General features: G+C 46.3%; 1 protein-coding gene across 1 annotated transcript; it reads left to right on the top strand.

Annotated features, from left to right (window-relative positions):
* The first annotated feature begins 6 nt into the window (after positions 1-6).
* On the top strand, positions 7-26,191 carry PPM1G (protein phosphatase, Mg2+/Mn2+ dependent 1G). Its single transcript, XM_035321494.1, has 10 exons — positions 7-218; positions 4,976-5,045; positions 18,244-18,329; positions 19,515-19,647; positions 21,001-21,470; positions 21,916-22,053; positions 23,304-23,538; positions 24,487-24,616; positions 24,911-25,013; positions 25,455-26,191. Exons 1-10 carry the CDS (start codon positions 99-101, stop codon positions 25,656-25,658), a joined length of 1,689 nt encoding a protein of 562 aa, XP_035177385.1. The 5' UTR covers positions 7-98; the 3' UTR covers positions 25,659-26,191.
* The last annotated feature ends 949 nt before the right edge of the window (positions 26,192-27,140 follow it).

Genomic DNA, 27,140 nt, shown 5'->3' with positions numbered 1-27,140 from the left:
GCCCCGCCCCGGCCGCCTCCGCGCCCCTCGCCGCAGCCCCTCCGCGCTCGGCCGCCGCGCCGGGGGCCGGGTTCGCTGGCGGAGGCCGCCGCGGCGCCATGGGCGCCTACCTGTCGCAGCCCAACACGGTGAAGAGCTCCGGGGACGGGGCCGGGCTCGGGCCGCGCCCGCTGCACTTCGGGTTCAGCGCCATGCAGGGCTGGCGCGTCTCCATGGAGGTGAGCGCGGCGGGGCCGCTGCGGCTGGCGGGGGCCGCGCCTTCCCCGCGGTCTGCTGCCGGGGCGGGGGGGCTGGGGCTGCCCGGTCCGGCGGCGCCCGGTGGTGCCGTTGCCGCCGTCTGCCTGATCCCCCGCGCGTTCTGCTTGTGCCGCCTCGCGCGGGGATCGGCTGCGGAAACCGCTCCGCTTTGTGGGAGCGTCTGGGAGTTGTTGCAGGGCCTCCCCGCGCTGGGAGGTGGTACGTAGAGCCAGACAAACCCCGGCAGGGAATAAGGGACTTGGGCTGAAAAGTGGAGGGAAAGGACGGTGGAATACTTGGGATGAGTCAGGAAATGAAAGCAAACAAGTCCTCAGGCAAAGATGTCTGCTTTTCTTCCCAAGCAGAAAGAGTTTCATTCTCTCTCTGTTTTTCTTATTATTTTATAGGCAAAACGATTGAAGGAGTTCTCACTGCTGCTGTCACTTAGCAGTAGCTGTTCCTGGCTTTGCCAGCCTATCACTGGTACTTGTTGTGGAACAAATGAATTATCACAAGATAAACATCTGGCTGTAGGAGCCAGGTGCTTCTCCATATTCCTCCCAACGATGGAGTCTATTGGAACTACTTGCTAAAGCTGCTTGTACAAGAGTAACACCGATCTGCTGGGATTACTTCTCTTCCTTGCCTACAGTTACTAGTTCTTTGAATTTGACACACTCTGAATACCATTAATATGCTGGTTTATTTTCCCTTCCAGGCAGCCAGCAAACAAGGGAAATAAGACAAGGACCAATACTGGTCCCTGCAGTCCCAAGGGTATATCTCCTCTAAATACAGTAAAGCAACCTTCTTGTTAAATACATTTTCACGAGTCTTGCTTTCAGATAATTCACTGCTTGTGAAATGTTACAACAGTCTTACTGGTGCAAAATAGGGACCAGTTTTTTTCTTCTTTTTGTGTGCAGCAGAGCTTTAAGAAACTGTGGGCTATAGTTTCTAGGGTAGAAGAGGCAGGAAAAATGTTGCTCGTGCTTTTAAGATAAACTCAGGATGTTTGTGCTCCATTGAATGTGACTAATAATGTTGCAGTTGCTCCACTCTGGTGACCTCTGCATGGGTGAAATGGTGGCACAGACATTAATGTAACACTGAGATGTGTGCTGTGTAATCTCTGCAAGGCAATTAGCTCATGGCTAAGAAGCTGAATACAGGCAGTGTTCTGGCGTGCTTGGTGCACAGAGGTTTGGATGAGGGGAGCTCAGAGCTGCAGCTAATTACAGCACTGGTGGTAGGCTACAGTAGTCCTTCCACAGGAGAGAAGTGGGCTCATAATTGCACTTATTGGAGACTTGTTCTTGCTGTCACTGACTTTTACGGAAATTGGATGAGGTCCAGAGCTTGCAGCTGTGTTTTTTGCACTAACCAACATGTTTGGCATATCTCCACGCTGACAAAAGCAATGCTGTGGACATTGGTGTAGACATGGTTTAGCTGTGTTTTAACAAGGGATGAGGAGATGGTAGGAGCGCTTGTGTTGCAAGCTGAACCTGCTGCAAGTTGCTTCTAAGTCCATGGTGGGATGAAAAACTCATTGTGTTTACATACAGCTGAGCTGAATTGGACAGTTCTTTTGTGTTTTCTTGCATTCCAGTACTATGAGTTTTCGGTCTCTGGTCTTGGTTTGTGTTTTCTATTACTTTTTTCATGTTTTGTTTTATTCTTTCACAAAGCTTGGAAAAAGCTCTGAGCAAATGTGTATTTTGTTGATTAACACTTAAGATTTTAGGTATAGTTTTTGTTAGTGACGCTAGACAGAGCGTGCAGAAGTGGTAGGAGGAACCAGACATTTTTAGACAGTGAAAAATGATGTAAGTGTTGTCTGTTGCCTTTAACTTACATTTTAGGAGCCTCTAAGTGAGACAGGTATACAGGGCTCTGAAGAAATTTGTAATAAGAATCCATTCTTAGCCCAGAGAGTTTGCTTTGTGAATAAGGAAATGTTTTTTTTCTGGTGAGAAACACAAAGGATATGAATACCACCACCACCAACAAAATAGTAGTCTCAGGTACTATGAGTGAATAAGAAAAGGGAAAAAGATGAAGACAGCTTTCCAGTATGGAGAGGGGTGCTTTGGGATAACGTGAAGGGTAAAGGAGGGAGGCACTCTTTAGGCAGATGGACTGGGTTCATCTGAGCTCTTTGGTGCTGTTCTAACTCTAAGGTTGGATAGCAGAAGGCTGATATTGAAGGGGTTGCTGGCACCTAAGCTTTGTGAGCTCTCTTGCTCATTCTGAAGAGTATGAGATCATGGTTACCCAGAGGACAGTTGTCTGCAGATAGTTTAACAGGCCTTGAAGGGGATGTGGAGACTCAGCTGACAGCTGCTTCTTGTGCTGGTGGCACACAATGTTTTTTGTGGTAAATTGGATGCCCTCTGAACTGGCCTTAGTGTTGAAAATGCCAGAAACTTGTGTGCGGTCAGGCATCCAGAGCTGTTAGCAGCTCATGGCAGTGCTCAAAGTAGTGCAGAGACAATTCTGTGTGCAGTATGGGAACTGAGCTGTCTCCTACTGATGTGTGCTGGCCTTGTTTGTCTGCCTCCTTGACAGTAGTGCCCTGGTTCAGGATCAAGACGTGTTCCAGTGAGTGTCATACAGATGGAGCAGAAAGACCATCTTTGCCAGTATTGGGTTTCCTCCCCTGCAGCATTTGTGCTTCTCGCTTTAATTAAGCTATTGTTTAGTCACCAGGGACTTATCCCAGTTAATTTGTTGTGGTTTTGCTATCTCTCTAGCTTCTGTAAATGCTGTGAAAAGTGAGCATAAAAATGCTGGGACTTTATTTCCGTTCACTGTGTCCAGTGAAATCTGGTTAAATTTCCTACATCATAATTAGAGACTTGATGTTGTTTTGAACTGAGATTATAACTTGCCTGTTTCATTGGAACAAGTGCTGCATAAACCCAGAAACTCCTTTTCCATTTTTATTACCGCTTAGTAGAAACTGCAGGGGAATGGGGTTCTCTTACAAGATTGTGTGATCCTAGAGGCCAAAGACTTTATAAATCACACTTATTTATCTACGGAGTCTACGGTAAAGTAGAAAAGCTCATCAGTTGCTTGACTGAGCAACAATCAAGTGTGGCTGTATGCACATGTATAGAAGTACTTGGTTATGGCTGACAGTGTGGACACACCCAAACCTTAGGGCCAGCTGACTCAAAGTACAGGGCTTTGCTTTGGGGCAGCCTGTAGAACATTGAACTTCAAGGTGATGAACCACAGCAAGGAGACTAGATCTCATTGTTTAAACAACTGCATGAGTGTTCTTTAACAAAAGCACTTGGTGTGCAGTCAGGCTGTCAGTTGATAGGTTAGGGCTTGAACTTAGAAAATTAGAAAGCATTAGGAAATCAGTTGGGAGCGGGAGTTTGAGAGAGAGGTTCAGTCCATTCATCAGTTGTAAGCTTTGCACTGGAATTACCAAATTTGGTTTGCTTACTCAGGGTGAAAGAGGCCAGGTGCCTATCCGTAGAATCTGGGCAGCACCTTCAAAGTCACTGTTCCTGGTGAGAGTTTGTGGGGAGAGAGGCCAGTCTGTGCATGTACCTTGTGCACTGTTGTGCATCTTTGTAGTTTGGGAGCATATACAGAGAGAGGCTGGTTGGAGGTTGATATTTATGCCCCCAGAACTCCTGGGACACACCTTTCCTTCAGTTTTCCCACAGACAGTCTCATGGTTTCTGGACAGTTGGCAGAACAGAGATGCCTGTCTTACCTTAGGAAGTGATACCTGGTTTAGTACTTCAGTTTGAGTGCTGTTGGTTGATCAGTTGTGTGTCCTCTGCTGCACTGCTTAAAAGATGCTTGTCAGAGGTCTGGCTCTTTACCTCGCTCCCCAGGTAACTGTGCCTGAGGCCAGCAGTGCCTTTCTGGAGCATCCCGTGTGACAAGAGCAATAAAAAGGAGCCTTTGTCCCCAAGAGGAGGTTTTCTAACCCATTTGTTTGTTCTTGTTGGACGCAATAATCCTATGCGTAGCAAGGCTGCCTTTCGTTGGCCTGTTGGGATAGACAACTGTTACCATTCGTGACTGTATTCACCAGGACAAGCAGAGGCGAAGCTGATGGTTCTGTTGAAGACGTGAGGTCAGGAGGTTCTGTATGTGACATTCTGGCTTCACCGATGTATCAGAGTGCCTTTTCAGTTTGCTAGGAACTTGTTTGGCAAGAGCAGGAGAAGACAAAATGTCTGTGGGAATGGCTAGATGCTGTAGGTGACCCATAGCCAACATTTGCCTGCATGGGGGAAGTTGTCAAACTATAGGTGCTAGTGTTAGTTATGCTATTAGACAGCCCTTGGTCTAGATACCAGTTTATATAATGGAGCACAGAGCTCACTGCCATACGTTCTTTAAGGACTGTGAGCTACTACATTAACACAGGCCTTCCAGGTACCATAAGCAGAGGGATTTGATTCTGGCTTGAGCCTGGAAATACCTAGAGTTGTATCAAGGAACTAAAGCAGGTTATGGTATGATCTCATGGCGACAAGGCAGGGCTACTGCTCTAGCACAGAGAGCAACATAATACTAAAGATCTGTGTTCCTTCTTTGAAGATAAGTGCTCACCAGGTAAGTTTTTGAGAATATGAGAGGAGGCTTTCTTACTGTTCTTGTTCTCCCTCCAGTGCTCATAGCCTCCATGCTCCTTTCTCCCACTTCTGTATGAGGGTCTGTTGCAGTCCTTGTCATTCCTGACTTTTACTCTCTCTTTCAGGATGCACACAACTGCATACCTGAGCTGGACAGTGAAACAGCCATGTTCTCAGTCTACGATGGACACGGAGGTAACTGCGTTCCCTGTTCTCTCCAGAGTTCTTTGCTGTGGTTCTTCTAGGCTGTTCAGTAAAAGCGGCTTCTGTCAGGGCAGCTGGAGCAAACAACTATTTATCATTAGAAATCCTGCTCCTTCTTGGAAAGCATTTTCTTTGGTAGATAGATATCATTAACTAAGGGTCTGAAAGCTTCTTAAGATTTCTGGAAGGAAGGTCATGGGTTGGTACAAAATTGCAACGAGATTTGCATTCCATCTTCTAAAACTCTAAAATGCCTGTTTATTTTCTTGATAGGTAAGTTAGGATACAGAAGAGTGGCCTTAAGAAAGACTATTTCAGATTGGACCAGAGGTCTGACAATAGTCAGTATGCTCTGATGGTTGTCAGTACTGGTTGCTCAAGGAAAGAGAAAAAACAGAGTAGGCAGATCCATTCCCTCGTATACCCAGCTTCCATTCACCACTTAGGGGATCCCCAAGCTAGGGATTGTAACCATACAATCTTGAAGGCATTCCTGAGTTTTTTTGATTAACTCTTTGTGAGTTTGTCTAATGGCATTTTAAACCAGGTTTATATGTTTGGTGGTTATTTCCATAGGATGTTTTATATGCAAGTTAATTATTTTTTGTTTGAAAAAATACTTTGATCTGTCTCTGCTGTCTGATAATTTCACTGCAATTATCACCAACTTACATTATGAGAAATTAGTAAATAATCACTCTGTTACCACTTACCACTTTTATAATTTTGGACTCTGTGTCCTTTCTCTTAATAAGAAGAGTCCCAGACTTGTCTCTGATCATACAGCTAAATCTGTGCCATTAAATAAGATCTGTGCCAATTTTCTGGCCCCGAGGCCAGCTGTAATGGTGTGGCCACACTGATGCTATTAACCCATCCTAGAGTTTAGAATAGTGTGACTGAATCCAAACTGGCTGTTGATCCCTGGTTCCTACTGCCTCCTGAACTGTGTCCAGAAATAATTTGAGTACAAACTTGCTTATGCCATGGATCATTTTGGTAACTTTTTGCATATGCGATTAAATGCCTGGGCCACAGCAGTCATTACACTCACTACCTGTGTTGGACATGGCCATGAATTCCAGGCTTCATATTGTTCCACGCTGCTAATTATGTTTGTCATTTTTTAACATACTCTAGCGTTGCAACATGCTTTTAGGTAGGCTGACTAGAACTGCTTATAGCTTTAAAGATATGGGTGTATCATCAATTTGTGACTTAACTGTTTTCTACTTTGTTTTCAGTTCCTTTCCTAGCAATGTATCAGCTGTTTTAACACAACTGAACTGTGAGCTGACATTTTTAGAACTCTTTTCCCAGTTCCTCCCAGATATTTCTTAAGTGGTAATAGATGATTTTCAGTCCATCCAATATGTAGGCTGGTTGTCTTTTCTTTTTTCCACGGCATCATAGAATGCTTTAAGTTGGAAGGGACGTTAAAGATCCTCTGTTTCCAACCCAGTGCCATGGGCAGGGTCACATTCCCTATGTCAGGTTACTCAAAGACTCATCCAGCCTGGCCTTAAACACTTCTAGGGATGGGGCATCCACAGTTTCTCTAGGCAAACTTTTTCAGGGCCTTACCATACTCGGAGCATTTTTTTTCCTTGTACCTACACTAAATCTACCCTCTTTTAGTTTAAAACCATTACCTCTTGTCCTATCACTACACTGCCTGATAAAGAGTCCCTCCCCAGGTTTCCTGTCAGCTCCCTTTAGGTATTGGAAAGTCACTATAAGGTCTCTCTGGAGCCCTTTTCTCTTCTTCAGGCTGAACAACTCCAGTTCCCTCAGCCTGTCTTCATAGGAGAGGTGCTCTAGCCCACTGATTATCACTGTGGCCTTTATCTGTAATTGCTCCAATATGTCTTTATAGTGTTGGGAGTCCTGCAGCTGAATGCACTGTTCCAGGTAGTGTCTCATGAGCAGAGTAGAAGGGGAGAATCACCTCCCTTGACCTGCTGTCCATGCTTCTTTTGATGCAGCCCAGGGTACGGTTGGCTTTCTGGGCTCCCAAGTGCACATTGCCAGCTCACGTCAAGCTTTTCATCCACCAAAACCAAGTCCTTCTCCTCAGAGCTGCTCTCAATCCATTCATGGTTGGGGTTGCTCTAACCCAGGCACAGGACCTCATATTTGGCCTTGTTTTCCCATTGCAACTTAGTATATAAAACATTTGACTTACTTGAAAACATTTTGAAAATCTGAATTTCTACATTTTTTCCTAGGCAATCCTTATCAGGAAGGATGCAGGTGTAGTATCCTATACTGAAGTTGACTTTGAAGATCAAGATTTGCCTGTTCATACTTTTGTATGACTTGATTGATGCGTTCTTTAGTTTGAAACAATTCCTCAGGTTTGTCCCATATAAAAGAAGGCTTTAGGGTGGGAACCTCTCTAACCTGTCTTAGCTGTTAATGGAAAGATTAAATTCAATTTTGCTTTTATATCTGCTTTTATACCTTGTTTTCATGTTATGGACAAGACTTACACTGTTTGAAAGTTGTAGCTGGCTTTCACATTGTAATAGGCTGTTTCACTTTCCTTTTTAGTTGCCCTGGCCTCTTCCCTCCCAAACCCTGGAAAATGATATATAGGTACTCTGCACCACAAGCATGGTGTTTCTGATCAGTCTCTGTTGCTACCTACACATGCTTTATTCTTTTAGCTGTTTTAATTTCCTTTTAATAAGCATTTTCACTTACACGTAGCTGCCCACTTTGGAGCTGAACACTATCATAGTGAGGTCTCCTTATTTTTTTGCCCCAACAGGGTGTTTAAGTAGAATACAGCAAGCCCCACTGTAAATTTCTTCCAGTTAGCGTGCAGTGTGATGGAACTCACAGAATTGTAGGTATTGGAAGGGACCTTGTGAGATCATTGGGTCCAAGCCCTCTGCCAAAGCAGGTTCCCTAGAGCAGGTTGCCTACGTAGGCGTCCAGACGGGCCTTGACTATCTCCAGAGAAGGAGACTTCACAACCTCCTTACCTGTTTTTTTTTTGTTTGTTTGTTTTATCATCTTGCCTTCTGATCTAAGACAGAAGCATTCTCTATGCACTGTCATTGTCTCAGGATGGGAGTTAATACTCTGGTCTTAAATTTTTCTTTTCCTGTTTTGGCAGGGTATTCCAATTCAAGGGATTCTGTGGTATTTGATGGTAGCTACTTTACTTGTTATTTGACTCTAAGCTTTATTTTATATTCAGAGAGGGAGATCTACTTTCAGCCTTATGAAGATGAGATAGGATGGGTTTGTGCATGTACATGCACTGAAAAAGATTTCATCTAGGAACCTTTATCTCTGGAGGCCTTTGTCTTGCCTAGGTTTCTAGGTGTTGGCCTCAAGGCTGCTGCCTGTTTTTGTCTTTACGTGTCCTATTCAAGCCCGTGCTCCCAGGGGCAGAGAAATTACACTGCAGAAAGATTCCAGCTGGGTCTTAGGTACTCTGTAACCACCTTTTCCTGAAATGCCAAGATAAATGGATTTTGTTCCATACTTCATCTGAATGAGACTTCTGCTTTTAAAACTGCATCAGATGTAGTTTTTGGCAGTGGCATCCATCTGTGCAGAAATATGCTTTGAGACCTGAACTCTCTAATGTATGTGTTCACCTTTCTGCTTGATCTTTCAGAGAGCCTGAAAACTCCATATGCTCTCTGGCAATCAAAAGCACTCCCTAATTCTTTACAAACATAAAAGTATGCTCTCTGGAGAGCCCTCTAAATATTTACTTTTTGATTGAATTCAGTTCTACAGATTCTGTAGTTTACTTGATACTCCGAAGACTTTCCTAGTGCATCTGTATCACATTAAGCAGGAAATGCAGCTGATGCTTTGGCATTACTTAGCTGGATGCTTCTCTGCCAGTAAACATTAAAAACATGATTCATGGAGGCTTTGAGATTTTTACAGTGGGTTTAATATTGGAGATATAGAAGATGTAAACCAACAATGATTTTAGGATCACATATGAATAATTATATTCTCTAAGGGTTCAGCCCCTGAAGGCTTTTGAAGTCCATGCCAGGTGAATGCACTCCACATGAGTATCAAGCTGTTCTTCTGTACCCCTGCTTCTCCTCTGTTCCGTTTCTTGAAAATTATATTTGGTGAGATTTTCTTTTCCCTGCTCTCTGAAAACCATTAGTGCCAGGACTCCTATGCAGTTTAAAATGCACCTTGGAGCACGTAGAACTTTTTCTGTCAGTCACAAGCAATAGGTTCCATTCCCTCCTCTGGGCTGATAACCCTGTGGTCTTGCCTACCATGGTTAATGGAAGAGCCTGCATGGCAGTTCCTCTCACATTGTTTTGTTTTCTGTGTGCTTACATCTTTGGAAAATTTATTCTGTTTTATGGTTCAGCTTTGTGCTTCAAAGAGCTCTTCCCAACTTATATTTTGCTGGAAATGTTGTCTAAAATGCTTGTTACAGGTGAACCATTTGCTGTAGGTCTGCCTAGGCAACTACACAGCCCTGAGCACTTCATTGTCAACAGATGATTCTGAGGCTTTTAGTTGGATCCAATGCCACTAAACACCATCAGAGAAGAGTGACGTGGCTGTAAGAGGAGTAGGGAAGTCTTCTGCTTTGCAATCTTTGCAGCTGGATCAAGGAGTCAGTGTTACTCAGTTGCAACTGGTGTCACTTTGGTAATTGCTCTTCTCCCTGTTCCAGTACCAAAGGCAAGGAATATTATGAGGTTGAATCCTCTGGTTCCTAGTAAAACTGACAGGGAAAGATAATGATAAAAAGCACCAAGCAGGACTGAGGTATCTAAATTGGCTTTCTTACCTGGCTGTTCAACCCTGCTGCTGCTGCCCTCACCCTGGGCCTCATTTTTCAGAGGGAAGGTGCTTGATACATAATGAGGATGAGATCTTGTTAAAATGTGGTGAGTGGGCTGATTTTTGGTATGTGTAAGCAAATCTGGGAGTATGTTACCCAATGAACTGAAAGGAGACGTTGTTATCCAGCGGGGTAATTATACTGACTGCACCTCAGCAAAACTGTAGAAAGGTTCCCCTTTTGCCACTGCTGGCCCTGGTGCTTAATGCCTACTCAGTGTGCCAGGTGGGATCAGGCTTCTCCCTTGTACTCTCATAAAGGCTTTTTCAGTGACAAAAACCTGATGGGTTTCTTGCTGTGACAGGTCCAGAAGTGCTGAGACAGAATATTTTAGTACGTCTGTCTGCATGTAGAGGATGAATTCCTTGAGCCAGTTCCATTTCTCTGGCAATGTTGGCAGCACTGTGTGTTGAAGTAGTTACTGATTCAGCTTAAAAAAAAATAGACCTCACTGGGACTGCTGTGCAAGCAACTAGATCTCTGGTCTGTGTGCTGGGCTGGTAGCTGCCTCCTGTGCACCAAAGGGACACAGAGCTATTAGATTCATCACTCATTGTGATGAATCATCATCTGCAGCCAAAGGACTCCAAAGGAGAATCCTGTTTTCCTAGAAATTTTGGTTAAAACAGTGTAAGTGAGCACTTTTGTGCCTTTTGTATAAGGGAGATGGGTACCACCATTACCAGCTCTACTCATAGAAGGTGGCCTGGTTTGTAGGCAAACTGTGATCAATGAAGAGAGAAGACATACTTGCAAAGGTTCCTGTGCAAAGCCTTATTAATTTGCAGGAAAATGTTGTGACATCCTGTGCTGGAGCTACAGGGGAAGCACCGAAAGTTTCTAATTTTTAGTGGCACCTACAGGTTCACCCAACAGTAACTTGTTTTTTGGTGGCCAGACATATCAGAGACTTTCAGGTCGCTGCTGAGTCTGTCCCTATTTCAAATAAATGGCTTGTTTATATGACAAAGCTTTCTGTATTGGGACTGGATTCCTGCTTCTGTGGTGACAGAGCAAGATATTTCTCTATTATATTGTTTTTATAGTGCTGCCAAGCTTGTGGAGACCATTTTCCTATAGGCTGTTCACCATTCCATGCCTTACTTGCTTACAGAGACAGTATGAAAGTACTAAATCCAAGACTGTAAAGCTGTTGATGTCTTTCTCAGATCGAGCTACCTGTTGCTGTGAAGAACATCCCTTGCCTCTACCTTTGACATGAAGATTGCAGTGCTCAGTCATCTTTTCCATTTGGCGGGTGATCAGGTGTCTATGCTAGTATTATTAGATTTGTCAGCTGCTTCCAGTAGCACAGACTGCAGGGTGCTGTTGCCTCATCTGCAGACCCTACTGGGCAGAGACAGAGCTGCCCTTCAGTCACTCTTCTCCATTTCTGATCTAGGCAGGTGGCTTGAGCAATGCTCTTCTGTCAGAACAGTTGCCTGGTACAAGTAATGCAGGCTTTTACCCACACAGTTTCTGTTTAGCGTTTGTATAATGCCGTCAGGAAAACCTCTGAAGACCTTCAGGGTCTTTTTCAAATGCGTTGGAGGGTGGCTTGGTGACTACATCAGCCAATTCCCTCAGGACCCTGAGATGCATGTCATCAGGGCCCATAGACATGTTAAGTTGGATCAGGAGGTCCCGAACCTGCTCTTTGCTTTCAACAGGAGGGACTCTGCTCCCTCAACCCCCACCTAGAGGTTTGGGGACTCAAGAGATGTGGGAAGCCTGACCACTAGTGAAGACTGAGGCAAAGAAGTTAAGTACCTCTGCCTTCTCCTCATCTGTTGTTACCAGTTCTGTCCTTGTTTGTCAGAGGCGATATGCTCTCCGTAGACTTTCTTCTGTGGTCAATGTACTCGTAGAACTCCTTCTTGTTATTCTTTGCATCCCTCACCAAGTTTAGCTCTGTCAGTGCCTTGGCTTTCCTGATCCCATCCCTGCACATCCAGACAACATTTCTGTACTCTTCCCAGGGCACATGGCCCTGTTCCCACTGTCTGTGTTTCCTTCTTTTGCCTAGTTTTGATCAACAGGTCCTTGTTCAGCCATGATGGTTTCCTACCTTCCCTGCTTGATTTATTACATATGGGAATAGAGAGCTCTTGAATTACAAGGAAAGTTTCCTTAAAGAGTTGCTAGCTCTGATCAGATTCTGTGTCCCTAAGAACTGTGTCCCATAGGATCTCATTCACTAATTCTTTGAATGGCTGGAAGTTAGCTCTTCTGAAGTTCAGAGTCCTGACTTTGCTCTTAGCCAGGCCCATATCCCTTGAGATCGCAAACTCAACCAGGGCATGGTCACTGCAACCCGGGCTTCCTCTAATCTTAACTTTAATGAACTCTTCCACATTGGTGAGCACCAAGTCCATTAACACTTCTCCTGTGGTTGGTTTGTCTAATACCTGGACCAGGAAGTTGTCCTCAATGGATTCTAGAATCTCCTGGATTGCTTACTGCTTGCCATGTGTCTCCTAGCAAACATCCAGGTTGAAATCCCCATGGACGTTGAGAGCCTATGAGTGTGATGCTTCTTGTAGTTGGCAATCATGCAGATCAAGTTGGAAGTGAAACAAATATTACAAGGAGTGGTTGAAGGAACCAGGGTTATTTAATGTAGAGAGAAGGCTCAGGGGAGACCTTATCACTCTCTACAACTACCTCAAAGGAGGTTGTAGCAGGGTGAGGGTCTCTCCTCTCAAGCAGCAAGTGATAGGACAAGAGGAAATAGCCTGAAGTTGCAGCAGGGGATGTTTAGTTTGGATATTAAGGAAAAAAAAATGAAACTTATTGAAAGGGTTGTGAGGTGTTGGAGCAGACTGCCTGGGGAAGTAGTTGAGTCACCATCCCCGGAGGTATTCAAAAGGTGTGTAGATGCTTAGGTTTAGTGGTAGACTTGGCAATGCTAGGTTAGTGGTTGGGCTTGATGATCTTAGAGGTCTTTTCCAACCTAAATGGTTCTAAGATTCTATGGAGGAGATTGGAGCTGCCCTTTGTGATGATTGGCAATCGTGTCAGTAGCCCACTTGGCTGGAGCTTCTAGTTTTTGACAAGATATTCATGCAGTTGTCATGGGTTTTCTTCTCAGACTGCTGAGGTATGCACAATGCATCCCTTTGCTTACTGGTCAAACCTCTTCATAGGAGAGCATATGTATACTTTCTAGGTCTAGGCCAAGATGCTAGCCAGGTCCTGGAACTCACTTGCCCATGGCACGAGCCCTGCATTCCCACAGCTGTCTTCAGGCCAGGCTTTTCAGCTCACTCCGTATAGTATGATCAAGAAGCTGTTGGTGTTCTCTGCAAGTGCTTTACAGAATGGCTGAGGCTGGAAGGGAGCTCTGGAGGTCATCTGGTTCAGTCCCCCCAGTCAAGCAGGGCTCCGGCACCCTCCCAGCCCAGCAGTGCTGCCTGAGGGGCAGGGGGAACCACCAGGGCTCCAGGCTGGGCCTGGGGCCTCTGGGCCTGGCCCTGGGCACCGCTGAGCAGAGCCCGGCTCCGGCCTCTCCACACCTCCCTGCGGGTACTGACGGCCATGGGGGAGCTCCCCCAGAGCCTCCTCTGCTCCAGGCTGAGCAGCCCCAGCTCTCGCAGCCTCTCCTCACATCACGGGGGCTCCAGGCCTGGGCTCTCCCCACTGGGCCCAGGTCTCTCTGCTAACGGGCCCAGGACTGGACATAGTACTCAAAGTGCAGCCTCACTGATGCTGAACGGAGGAGAAGGATCCCCTCTCTTGACCTACAGGCAATACTTTGCCTAATGCAGCCAAGAATTGTGTTATCCTTCTTAGCAGTGAGGGCACGTTGTTGTCTCATGGTCAACTGAGGTACCCACAAGGACTCCTACCTAAGTCCTTTTCTGCAGAGTTGCTTTCCATCTGGGTGGCCCCCAGCATGTTCTGGTGCCTGAGGTTGATCCTTCCCAGGTGCAGGACTTTGCACTTCTCCATGTTGAACTTCATGACATTTTTGTCAGCCTACCTCTCCAAGCCTGTCAGGGTACCTCTGGACAGCAGCACAGCCCTCTGGTGATCCATCCGTTCCCCTCAGTTTTGTGTCATCTACAAATTTACTGAAGGTGCACTCTACCCTGTGGTCCAGATTGTTAATGAAGATGTTAAGTAGGACTGGACCCAGTGCTGACCCCTGGGATAGTCTGCTCATTAATGTCCTCTAGATTCGGGGCTACAGTTTTATGGTCTGCTAGATGAGCTAGTTTACACTCCAAATAAAAGCAGCCTTAATATAAGGATGCATGGAGCATGTCCCTGACCTGTTGTTTCAGGACCATCTCCTAGAGCATTCAGATCTGCTGAGTGGCTGTCTGTCATTGTCCAAGACTATGCAAATGTTTTCCTCAGTGGCCATATTACCTCTCTGAGAAGCTTCTGCTCACTCCCTGCAGCTTATCACGTGATATGTAAGACCTGTCACTGCAATTACTCATTACTGCCTCCATCACTCTCTCATAGAAACTGTTTCATTTTGTCTCTTAAATAAAAAACATTATGGTATCATCTGTAACAGTCCTTCATGATTGCATATAAACATGGTACAGTGTGATTCTTTGTTCAGTTTGTCTCATGGCCATTAGTTTTCAGTTTACCTATTGAGCATGTGGTGTATTGAAAGTTTAACTTTTTAAGTGAAGTGCTGTCTTATACACCTATGTGCAAGTTATGTACATTACCTAAGTCATGCTTAGTTCTATCAACCAAAATCACAGAATCTTTATGAGCAGATTTTGAGTTGGATCGATGACATCTGCTTTCAATAAGTCTGTGTCAGTGGACATAGGTTGGCAATGGACTGACAGTCTTCATTTCTCTGCCAGATCTGTTGTCAGGTCACCTTGTCTTTTCCTTTCAAGTTTTTATTAAAAAGTTATCAAAAATGCTAGGGTCATTTGTATTTCTCTTACATCATTTATTTATCTGTGATCTCCCAGGTTTTTTGTCAAAAAACTCTTCCACTGCATTTTGGAGAGTATGGTCAGAATAGAGCTCAGTTTCTTTGTTGTGTAGATCCGTACCGTTGAACTTTCTGCAGCGCTATTTAACCAGTAACAGTTTTGCAAGGTTTCTGTTCTTTGTTAATGGCCACTTAATCCCTTTTCTGTGGGCACATTTGGGAAGTCTGTGTCTGCTGTTCCTTTTTATTTTTTGCTCAAACTCACCATCTCTTTACTTCCGACTATGTTCCCTTTCTATCTCCCTTCATTTTTTGTCTCTGTCTTTTGCTGAGCTGATGACTAGCTACTTCTCACTCCCTCAATTCCATGGCTGCCCTTCGCTTCACAGAGCTTCATGGCCAGCTGTCTGAACAGACAGTATTTGTCTGGAAGAAGGAGAGGAGAGGGAAGTAAAGAGTTGACTGGCCTCTTAAGAATTGTGTCATAAAAACCTTCCTTCTGTAGCCAGGAGGGAAGGAGCATGTGTGGCCTTTACCTACAGCTATAGGAAGGCCTGCAGAATACTTCCTCAGGCTGAACGGTCCCAGCTCTCATTCTGTCTTTGTGGCTTTGTGGGAGAGGTGCTCCAGCCCTCTGATCAACTTCGTAGCCCTCCTCTGGACCCACTCTAACAGACCCACCTCCTTCTTGTGCTGTGGGCCCCAGACCTGGATATAGCTCTGCAGGTAGGGCTTCACAAGGGCAGAGCAGAGGGGGACAGTCACCTCCCTCTCCCTCTGGCCACTTCTGTGTTGTTGCAGCCCAGGATGCAGTTGGTCTTCTGGACTGCAAGTGTGCTGCTGGCTCATGATAGGTTTTTCATCCACCAGAACCCCCAAGTCCTTCTCAGCAGGCCTGCTCTCAAAGAGTTCTTCTCCAAGTCTGTACTCAGGTCTGGGACTTCCCCAAACCCAGGTGCAGCATCTTGCATCTAAGCACTTGTTGAACCTCATTAGGTGCACGTGGGCCTGCTATTTTAGCCTGCCCAGGTCCCTTTCAATGGCAACCCTTCTGTTGTATCAACTGCACCACTCAGCTTAGTGTCATCTGCAAACTTGCTGAGGGTGCATTCAATCCCATTGTCTATGTCACTAATAAATATATTAAAGAGTACCAGTCCACAGACAACAGAACCCTGAACACTGCTTGTCACCAGTCTCCACCTGGACATGGAGCCGTTGGCCACCACTCTCTAGGTGCAGCCTTCAAGCCAGTTCCTTATCCACTGAATGGTCCACCCATCAAATCCATCTCTCCAATTTGGAGATCAGGGTGTCATGTGGGACCATATCAAAGGCCTTGCAGAAGTCCAGGTACATGACATTGGTTGGTCTGACCTTGTCAGTTGATGCAGTCACTCCATCACAGAAGGCCACCAGAATGGTCAGGCACGATTTGCCCTTGATGAAGCTGTGGTGGCTGCCTTGGATCACTTCCTTGTCTTGTATGTTCCTTGACGTTGCTTCTGGGAGGATTTGTTCCATGATCTTCCCAGGCACAGAGGTGAGGCTCACCTGTAGTTCCCCGGGTCTTCCTTTCAACCCTTTTTAAAAGTGGGAGTGATGTTTCCTTTTTTCCAGTCACCAGGGACTTCACCTGACTGCCAGGACTTTTCAAATGGGCTACAGAGAGGCTCGGCAACTCCATCAGCCAGTTCCCTGGGGACCCTGGGAGGCATGGCATCGGGCCCCATAGACTTGTACTCGTTCAGCTTCATCAGGTGGTCTCTAACCTGCTCTTTGCTTACAGCGGGAGGGACTTGGCTCCCCCAGCCCTCATCTTCAGCTTCAGGGCAACAGAGACGTGTGAGGCCTGCCTGGCAGCAAAGGCTGAGGCAAAGAAGCTGTTGAGTACCTCAGCCTTCTCCATGTCTCTCGTTACCAGTTCTCTCCTCTGCCATTTATCAGCAGGGGGTATGCTCTCCTTGGCCTTTCTTTGCTGGCCAATGTACCTAGAGAATCCCTTCTTTTTTTTGTGTGTGTCCCTTGCCAAGCTCAGTTCCATCCGTGCCTTGGCTTTCCTGATCCCACCCCTGCACATCTGGCCAGCATCCCGGTACTAATCCCTGGCCACATGTCCCTGTTTCCACTGCCTGTGCATCTCCTTCTCACATCTCAGTCTGCCCAGCAGGTCGCTGCTCAGCCATCCCAGTTTTCTGCCTTCCCCGTGTAAGAAAGCAAGTAGGGGGATGGAGAGTTCTTGTGCTCTAAGAAAAGCATCGTTAAAAGAGCTGTCAGAGCTGGAAATTTGGTCTTCAAAAGTTCAGGTTCTTTGCATCTTATATTCAAGCCTAAATTACTAGATTGTTCCTTCACAACTTGCACTATTCTTTCTGGTCCCTGTTGCTGATCCCAACTACAGAAATTCAGGATCCCTCATGCCATTTAATGTTCTTCCTTATTAGCACCTTCATGATCACAACAAATGTCTGCTGTGCTCTGTTGCATACTTGACAGTAAATGGCTTGGAGCTGCAACAGGGGTGATTCAGGCAGCATATCAGGAAAAGGTTCTTCACCAAGAGTGGTCAGGTACTGGAACAGGCTCCCCAGGAAAGTGGTCGTGGCACCAACCCTGCTGGAGGTCAATAAGCTTTTGGACAATACTCTCAGACACATGGTCTGATTTTTTGGGTGGTTCTTTGGAGACCCAGGAGTTGGAGTCAGTGGTCCTTGTGGGTCCCTTCCAACCTGGGGTATTTTATGACAGTATTAATTACTAAGCTGCTGGAGTGTTTTCAGCTTCCAAATTTTTTTCAGCTGCTCTAGGAGTGAATGCTTGATTTATGTTGTTGACTTTTGATCTGAGCTATCCTCTGTGCTGTCAGCAACCTGGTGTTCTGGCCACCTTTTACTCAAGTCATGCATGCACACGCCTTCCTGTATCAAGGTGACTGTTCTGCTGATCAGGACCCCTATCTTTCTGAAAGGCTCATCTTAAGGCTATGACATTGGTTTTTCGTTAGTCTAGAACATACGCTAGAATACATAATACTTTTTGTGTGGCTCATCATGTGTCAGTAATTCTCTGAGAGCTTGTTTATACTTGCATTTACATGCAAAAATTGAGCTTTCTAAGTAGAATAGGTCTAAGCAGTTGACCTAATGGCCAAAATGAGCCTTTCAGGAAGTTCGTAGCATTGGCTAAACCTGATAGGTGAGAACTCATTGAGGTTTCCTAGGGATCATCAGCAAATCCTGCTGTTCTGGAGGTGCAGCCTTCTGGGAAGCATATGTGAGATCCGCAGCAGTCTGCTGCTGCATGATTTTTCCATGTCTGGATTAGTCCTGATTTGTGTCCCAAGACTTACCTCAGGAATTCAGATGCTTAAGAATACATTTTGCTTCTGGGAGGACCACCCTCTTTAAATGGTTTGTGCTCTTTTTCAGGAGAAGAAGTTGCCCTGTACTGTGCCAAGTATCTCCCTGAGATAATCAAAGACCAGAAGGCCTATAAAGAAGGCAAATTGCAAAAGGTAAGAATAGAGCACTGCCCTGGAACCAAGTGTAAGCACCAGTGTAGAAAAGAGCCCTTGTTAGGAACCTAGTACTTAAATACTTTCCCGTTCTACAAAGATCGCCTGTCCCATCTTCCAAGGGTATCTCCATTTCTCTTTCGCTTCCTTGTTTCTAGTTTATGCCAGCTGTTGATTTTATTTTCAAAGATAAACCTTCTGTTTTCTATCTTTCTCTTTTTTTTTTTTTTTTTTTTTTAATTTGCAGGCTCATTCCAGTCGAAGTTGTGAATTTATTTATTTTTTTGAGTGTAGTTTTCTGGATGGTGGTGGTTGTTGTTTGGGGACAGGGATAGTTTTTGGCAGAGGTGGAAGGTTAGAACAAATTTTTTGCATCTTGCTTCTGCCAAATGATCTCTCTCTATATTGTTATTCTCCGTCATAGCAATAACACCTGGTCTGACATCGGGTATCCCCAGAGTTGGTGCTGGATTGTCAGCAGGGTGGGTGAGGGGAAGGCAGTCACTCCAGAACTTCCATCTAGATCTGGTCTGAGGGTAGCCTACAAAGCAAACTCAAATCAATTTTTGGCTCTTGCTCTATGGCCAAGATACCCAAGTATCATGCTTTGCTGATTCCACACTGGATGTGCTCACTGACTGCAGTAAGCCTGTCTGCTAAGCAGGGGAGCCTGCTTGCTGAACCATCCCTCACAATGGCGTTGAATGCTATCCTGTCCTCAGGTCTCCTGTAGACTTCAGGAAGGCCTTTAACACTGTCTCCCATGTGATCCTTATAGACAAGCTGTTGATTTATGGGCTGCATGTGCAGACACTAAGGTGGACGGAAAATTGGCTGAACAGCCAGAACCATGGTCCCTGGGCGCTGGCTCTGAATTGGCCCTGATTGACTAGGGTTGGAGGGGGATGGACCAGATGGACCCCAGAGGTACCATCAGCCTTGACCAGTTGGGGCTCCAATTCTGTATGGTGAGTTTTGGAAGAGTTTTGTTCGCAGCAGGTGTAGAATCATAGAATATTCCAAGTTGAAAGGGACCGACAAGGATCATCAAGTCTAACTACTGGTTCCATGCAGGACCACACAAAAATCAAACCGTATTTCTGAGAGGATTTTCCAAAAGCTTCCTGAACTCCAGTAGGCAGAAGATGAAATTATGCACACTCTTATGTATGTGTTCGTATCTAGGCCCTGGAAGATGCTTTCTTAGCCATAGATGCCAAGCTCACCACTGAGGAGGTGATTAAAGAGCTCTCTCAGATGGCTGGGCGACCCCAAGATGATGAAGATGAGAAGGAGAAAGTTGCTGATGAAGATGATGGTAAGTCACATGCCATTGAATAGGTAAGACTGCAGCTCCAGGCCAGGGACTGAGAGAAATTGGACCAAGTCTGTGTTAACAGAAGGTTCGCTTCTCCAAATTAGCCAGTTCAATTTCAGCTGGAGCTGCCACCTCTCGGTACTGTCTCTTGCTTTGAGCTGGTGTTAGGGGTATTTTGATTCATTTAGTAGCTTAATCGTATGGATAGCAAAACAGCCTGTCAGAACTTTCCATAGGACATCCTCTATGGGGTGCAAGCTTCTAGGACGTGTTAGAAGTCCTTGAGCTGGAAAGTGGGCTAAGTTATAAAGTTAAACGGTATATGTCTGATGCTAAGCTCTGTCAGGTTGGTGGCAGACAAACTACAGACAGGATTGAATTAGATTTGTGTCTCTTTTCAGTAGTTCTTTCTCGCAAAGAAGCAAATGAGCAAGTAGTTGCCAGATCATGAAGCCAGATAGAAAGTGAATCCCAGGGTAGAATCCTATGCTGCTCTTGGCTGAATAGCTTGTGACTAACCTTGAAGCAGATATAAAGCTGTAAATCACTGTGAACAGTGTGTTGATCTGAAAATGCTGAGTCCTTTTTGTCCTATACTTTAAGGACTATATGGGATATTTCTGTTTATTTTCCTTTTGACATTAATCAGCAAAGAACAGGATAACTGGGGGAATGTCAACAAGGAAATGATGGAAGTTATCAGATACCAGTGGAGTTTCTGGTCCTTGGCTCATAGTTTAGGGAGTCATCCTATTTTCTGTCTAGTGTCCTGCATACTTAAAGCTATTTTACTATCTGATTGCAAGTGTCTAGATTGCAAAGGGATCCCAAGCAATTGCATAAGGCCTATGGAGCAAATGCTTTAATGAAAATTTCTTGTTCGTGTTGCAGTGTTAATGAACAAATCTGCACATGAAAGTGGTCTTTCTGCTTCCCCAACAGCTTCGCTTGAGCCTGCACTCCTGAAATATGACTCTTTACCCTCCAACCTCACATCTAATTTAAATGCTTCTGTGCTGCCTGCAAGTCAGCAAGATAGCATCAGTGGCCTGAGGCACTGGGGTAACTTGCAGACTGCTTGCCTTGGCAGTGGATAGAAGACCTTCCTCTGTCATTTGCGTATTGTTCATCTGCAGCTCCTGGAAGCTGTGGGCAGTGTAGGCCTGGCTACGTTTGTCCATGCCTGGTAGTGATCAGCAAGTTGAGCACTGCTGAAACATGTCTGCAAATAGCAACCTCCAGTCAGGGCGACTCACTGCTGAACCCAGTGTGTGTTGCACAGCTGCTGCTATGGTGATGTCTTGCTTTCTGAGCTTCTTTGTCCTCACCCCACTCCCCCCTTTCCATTTTTAGTGGATAATGAGGAAGCTGCTCTTCTGCATGAAGAAGCCACAATGACCATTGAAGAGCTTCTCACACGTTATGGACAAAACTGCACCAAGAACCTCAAACAAAAGTCCTTAGCTCCAGCTGGGGAGAACGCTACAGAGGGGACAGGCAAGCAGCATGATGGGGAGTCAAATATGAATGGAGAGGCTGACCCAGGGGAGCTTATCGACCACAAGGAGAGGAAGAATGGGAAGCCAGATGAAGAAATCACGGGTATTTCCTCCACCTCAGACAAAGCCAACACTGGAGGCAACAGCCCTGCTCTGCAGAAGCCTGAAGTAGGCAAAGGTGACGAGGCCGTCACCTCTTCTACTGGGGAGGCCGGGCCCTCCTGCTCCTCTACGGGAAAGCCCCAGCGCACAACCAAATCCAAATTTTTTGAGGACAGTGAGGATGAGTCAGATGAGGTTGAGGAAGAGGAGGAAGACAGTGAGGTAGGAAACAGCACTGGGACAGAGTGGCCTTCTGGCTGGGCAGAATGCATTGCTTGCTGTGGTACTTAAGCTACGAGTCTCTGGCTCATCCTAGGTGTGTCCTAGGAGTAGGTTTTTCAGATTGATACTTTGAGACCATCTCATGGGAATATTGGGGATGTTTAGACTCTTTTAAACTCTGAGTGAAACATACACTCATCTGTGCAGCAGCCATAGTGGATAGCCGTTGGTCTTTCTGCATGCACCATCCCTCCATTCACTGTGGTAGTTGGAAGCTACCTGTCTGCTCTGTTCGTAGACATCAGGTCTGGGGAAAACTTACAAGGTCATTTCACTCCTCTGGGGCAAACCAGTTTCATATCATTACATTGGAGGGACCAGTCGTCTGGGGAGGGCACTAAGAGTGTCCTGTATGACTCCTGGTGGTATCTCTCGTTTCTTGTAGGAATGCAGTGAAGATGAGGATGGTTACAGTAGTGAAGAGGCAGAGAATGAAGATGATGAAGATGACACTGAAGAAGCAGAAGAGGATGAGGATGAAGAGGAGGAAATGTTGTTACCAGGCATGGAGGGGAAAGAGGAGGTGCACACCTTGTTCCTGTGTTCTGCAGCATAGTGTGGAGCCAAGAGCACATGGGGGGAAGGCATGTAAAAGGGGGTTGTTTCCATTCAGCTGGGGATAAACATCCCATCTGTTCTCCTGAGGCTGAACACAGCTGCTGACAGACTGACTTTGTGAGAGACTGAGGGATAGGGTATGGATCTGGGTAGCAGGTTGAAGTTAGAAGAGGCTGACTCCACTGCAGGGTTTGCTATGCTTAGAACCTGCTGAGAGGGTTTAACATGGAAGGGAGTGTATGACAGCAGGACTGCTACAGTTTCTAAGGTGCTAACCTTCTCTCTTTGAAGAGATGTCCTGGCTTGCAGTGAGTGTCTACTTGAGCTGGTGTTGTGGTTTAACCCAGCCCACAGCTAAGCACCACACAGCTGTTTGCTCACCCTCCTTCCCACAGTGGGACAAGGGAGAAAACGGGAAAAAAAAGTGAAAGCCTGTGGGTTGAGCTAAATACAGTTTATTAGGACAGAAAATAAATGAAAATAATAATGATAATAGTACTATTAATAATAACATGTACAAAACAAGTGATCCACAATGCAATTGCTCACCACCTGCTGACCGATGTCCAGCCTATCCCTGAGCAGCAGTCCCTTCCCACGGCCAGCCACCCCATATTAATTGTTCAGCATGATATCAGGTTGTATGGAATACCCCTTTGGCCAGCTGGGGTCTGCTGTCCTAGTTCTTTCCCCTCCCTGCTCCAGATGCACCCCCAGTCTGCCGGACAATGTGAGAAGCTGAAAAGTCCTTGGCTTAGTGTAAGCACTGCTCTGCAACAATTAACACATCAGCATGTTATCAACATTATTTTCATCCTAAATTCAAAACACATCACCCTACCAGCTACTAGGAGGAAAATTAACTCTATCCTAGTCAAAACAAGGACAGTTGGGCTGGGGCTAGAACTGCTTCCTTAGAGCTGAGGATATAGCAGGGTGTGTTGAACACTGGAGAATCCTGAGCCCTTTGATGCTTTGTGAGGCTCGAACAAAGGTATGGCTTGACCCTGCCTCTCAGTGAACATGCTACTGCCATGTTTCATGCTTCCCTCAGGCTTTTCTCCATTGTTCTGTGTGTGCTTATGGAAAGAAGGATTGAAATGCAACACCTCAGAGTTTGGGACACTGCTGGGCATGTGGTGGCTAGTGCTGGTTCCTTTATGACCTGTGATACAGCAATAGGAAGGAGTCTGAACAAAAATGTTTTTCTTGCAGCCTGGCTCTGACAGTGGGACAACTGCTGTCGTGGCCCTGATCCGGGGCAAGCAGCTGATTGTGGCTAATGCAGGAGATTCTCGCTGTGTGGTGTCAGAAGGTGGCAAAGCTGTCGACATGTCGTATGACCACAAACCAGAGGATGAGATAGAATTGGCCAGGATAAAGAACGCTGGCGGCAAGGTCACCATGGATGGGAGAGTGAATGGTGGTCTCAACCTCTCCAGGGCAATTGGTGAGCAAGTCCAAGTGTGAATGCTGGCATGCCTGGCCTCAGGGTGCTGCGCTCAGGACATATGACATTCCATCTAATTAGAGAAAATAGCCATAAAAATGGCAGATGTCAGTAGAGAGAGACACCCAACGCCTGCCAGGCTTCAGTGCAGGATATGGTGTGTGAGGTCTCCAAGGCTGTTGTGCCCACAGCTGGATTGGCTTCTGACAATTCTGACTTGTCAGAAGCCATGCCACATAAACTGTCCCCAGAAAAACAACTTGGCTTTCAAATAGAGGGGATGTTTTCCTCTCTCTACTCCTATTGTTAGGAGGCTGTTGAAGGACCTTGATATGTTGCTTACCGAGTACCGAACTTTATGCCAGTTTGAGCCCACTTGTTCTGGAGTCAGACTTGTCTTTTAATTGCACGAGCTCTATTCCTCTTGCTACCATGCTTCAGGCAGTACCTAAGCACTGTTTGTACACTGACATCTGGCCCTGGACAGGCTGAGCTTCAAGAAAATGAGCATTTATCATTATCATAGCAGAGCCAAGTGTTCAGGTGAGCTGCAAATCCTGCTCTAAGACATGGGATAGCTCATCTCCTGAGTGCTGCTGCCATTTTTCAGCTGATTTTTTGAGACATCATGTACTGTTGGTCTGGTATTGCCCAAGGAAGTGGGGAAGTGGCAACTGGTTTGGGCTGAAGAGAGAGATGCTGAACTGAGGAAGGCTCCTCTTTGCCTGTGTATGGTAACAGTGTGGTGGGCTCACCTAAACAGATGCCTTGGATATGTGGCAGATTTCTCTCAGTCAGATGTCCCCACAGCCAGGTCTGCTCTGTGAAAGCACTGGTGCCAATTCTGTTAGGGCTGCTGTTCAGCAGAGTACTGTTTCTCACTGTTTGGAGTAGGCAGCATTGCCAAGGCCCAGTAACAGCACAAAGTGATCTTCCTCTCCACTACAGGTGATCACTTCTACAAGCGGAACAGGAATCTGCCTCCAGAAGAACAGATGATCTCTGCCTTGCCTGACATCAAAGTTCTGACAATAAATGATGACCATGACTTCATGGTCATTGCCTGTGATGGAATCTGGTATGTAATGAGGGAGCAGTTGTGCCTCTTGGGCCATTAATACTCTGATCATTCTCTGGAGCTGGGCCTCAGGAAGTCCCAAGGGGCATGGCTTCAGCCCTTATTTTCTCAAAGAGTTAATTCTGGCTCCTGAGGACCTGTTCTCAGATGGAGGAACATCGCAGTGTGCTGAGCTTTGAACCCTCCTGTTCCTCACTATACAGTCTTGTTACCATCAGCTCCCTGCTACAGTGAAGCTCTCTCAGGACAGCGTGGTATGACTTTGCTAGCCTTTCTGACTTTTCCACTCTACAGGAATGTGATGAGCAGCCAGGAAGTGGTGGATTTCATCCAGTCCAAGATCACCCAAAAGGATGAGAATGGAGTCCTGAGGCCACTCTCCTCCATTGTGGAAGAGGTAAGGTCCATAACATCCCTTCACTTGCTTCACCATCCCTTTCAGCACACAGTGTTTCTCCATCCCAGCTTGGTGCCTGACTTCATTCCTTCTCCATCAGACTGGTTTGTTCAGTGCTTGGGGTATCTGGCAGCACTTGGGCTACAACACTGGCTGGTACAGGAGCAGAGAGCCACATCTGAATTAGAATTTGGTTCCTTTGTCACCCTGACCAGTGTCTCTGACGTCTAGGTTATTGTCAAGCCGATGGAGTTTCTCTTCGCTTTGAGAAAAACAGAGTTGCTCAGGCTGGTTTTCTGGTTTGGCTGTAAACATCGTTTGAGCCCAGCCCTTGCCATTCTGGCCTGGCAGCGCCTAACTAAGCTGCTGTCAGTTGATAGAATGGGTCCAATGGCATAGGTGTGTCTGTGCACTCTGCTAACCTGTCCTGTCCCTCCTCAGCTGCTGGATCAGTGTTTGGCTCCAGACACCTCAGGGGATGGCACTGGCTGCGATAACATGACCTGCATCATTATCAGTTTTAAACCCCGTAATACACACCCACCGGCCGAAAGTGGGAAACGGAAACTGGAGGACGTGGCAGCACCGGAAACACCAGCAGAGGAGAATGGCAGTGATAACAAGAAGAAGGCCAAGCTGGAATAGCAAGCCTCGCACAAGGACTTTGCTGTGCGCTCACCAGACTCTTGTTTCTTAAACATGCTGAACTCAAGACTCCAAAGTCTTGTCCTTTTTTTAGCCTTAGCAGAGGCCTTGTTTGTCAGTGTCCCAGTTGGGGGTGGGGGGCGGGTCTGGTTAGCAAGGGCATGTCACACTGTTCATCTGTAACCATTCCAAAGAATGAGCCAAGGGCAGAACTGCACACAGGAGCAGCAACAAACCATGGCGCAGGAGCCCGCCATAGGTGGCAGCCTCTTAGCACAGAGCCCTGTGGTTAGAAGAAGGATGTTCCCTCCCCCCATCGTCTCCATGTGGTTGTTGCCATTTCTGTGCCTGTGACTTTCTGTTCAGAGGGAAGAACTTTTTCACTGTTGAGGTTTTTTAATCTGCACCCGATTATTTAAGGCCCTTTCTGTTTTTATTTGTGAAACAATCTGGCTGTGGTGCTGCTGCCACACCTCATTCTGTTGTACACTTTCAATCAATACTTTTTTCAAACTAAAAGCCCAAAAAACATAGTTGTACTTCTGGTCCTTGGTTCTTTCCTGGATGTGGGGGGGTAAGGAAGATGGGGTGAGAAGGAGGATGTCTCTCTTCCCTCGTGTCTCAGGGCACTGTGGGGGTCATGTTTGCAGCTCACCAGAAGAAGCTGGCTTCTACTGTGTGGTTGCAGAGCCCAAGCCCCTGCTGCAGTGCTTGGGCCTGTTGCCTATCCACTTAGCCTGAGATGGCTCAACTGGCAGTCTGTTGCGCGCAGAACAGGAGACAAGTCTGGAGATGGTTTCTGTCTGCTGAATAGATACGCCTACCAGTCACCCTCCTGAACTCACCTACCTACAGTGTGCTGCACCCCATCTAGCTCTTCAAGGTATGACAAGGCAACTCCTGCCTGCTGGTGTGCTGGGTGATATAAAGCTTGTATGGCTTGTGTCAATACCACAGCTGCTCCTGCAGAGGTGAAGTCCCTTGGCTATAAACAACTGATGGAAAGGTCAGCTGCTGTTCCCTGCTGCTGTACCCTTCATCTTCCACCTGATACGGTGGGAGCACAGATGGAGTTCACAGGCTAGGTCACCTGCCATAACATCATCCAGATGCACCAGGGTTCCTGTGTCATAGGGATGTACCCTTTGCAATGCCTTTCACTGTAAGCTTTCCTTCTTGAAGGTGAACTTTACCCTCCTGGTCCTGGCCTGTTGTCTCAGACTTGTGTTCTACAATTCAGTCAGCCCATGCTTCACCAGCCTGTACAGGTGTATCTTACACCATCTTTTGTGACAAGGTAAGCCCCTTCCCTGGTGGTCCTGAGCTTAAGCCCCTCTGTTAAGTATCTCTCCAGTCATTATATGCCCAGAGCTGAACAGTTTTGGTCCCTGTATAATCAAAGCTGGGCTCCTGCAGCCCTTCTCAGGGTTGTGAATTCAGTGCCACAAGTGCTCTGCAGTTAGACTTGTTGCTTTACCTCAC

Source organism: Oxyura jamaicensis, chromosome 3, assembly GCF_011077185.1.
Source record: "Oxyura jamaicensis isolate SHBP4307 breed ruddy duck chromosome 3, BPBGC_Ojam_1.0, whole genome shotgun sequence".
In the NCBI taxonomy this organism is placed as follows: domain Eukaryota; kingdom Metazoa; phylum Chordata; class Aves; order Anseriformes; family Anatidae; genus Oxyura; species Oxyura jamaicensis.
Note: the sequence above shows the minus strand (reverse complement) of the source record. Positions and strands in the feature narration are given on the sequence as shown.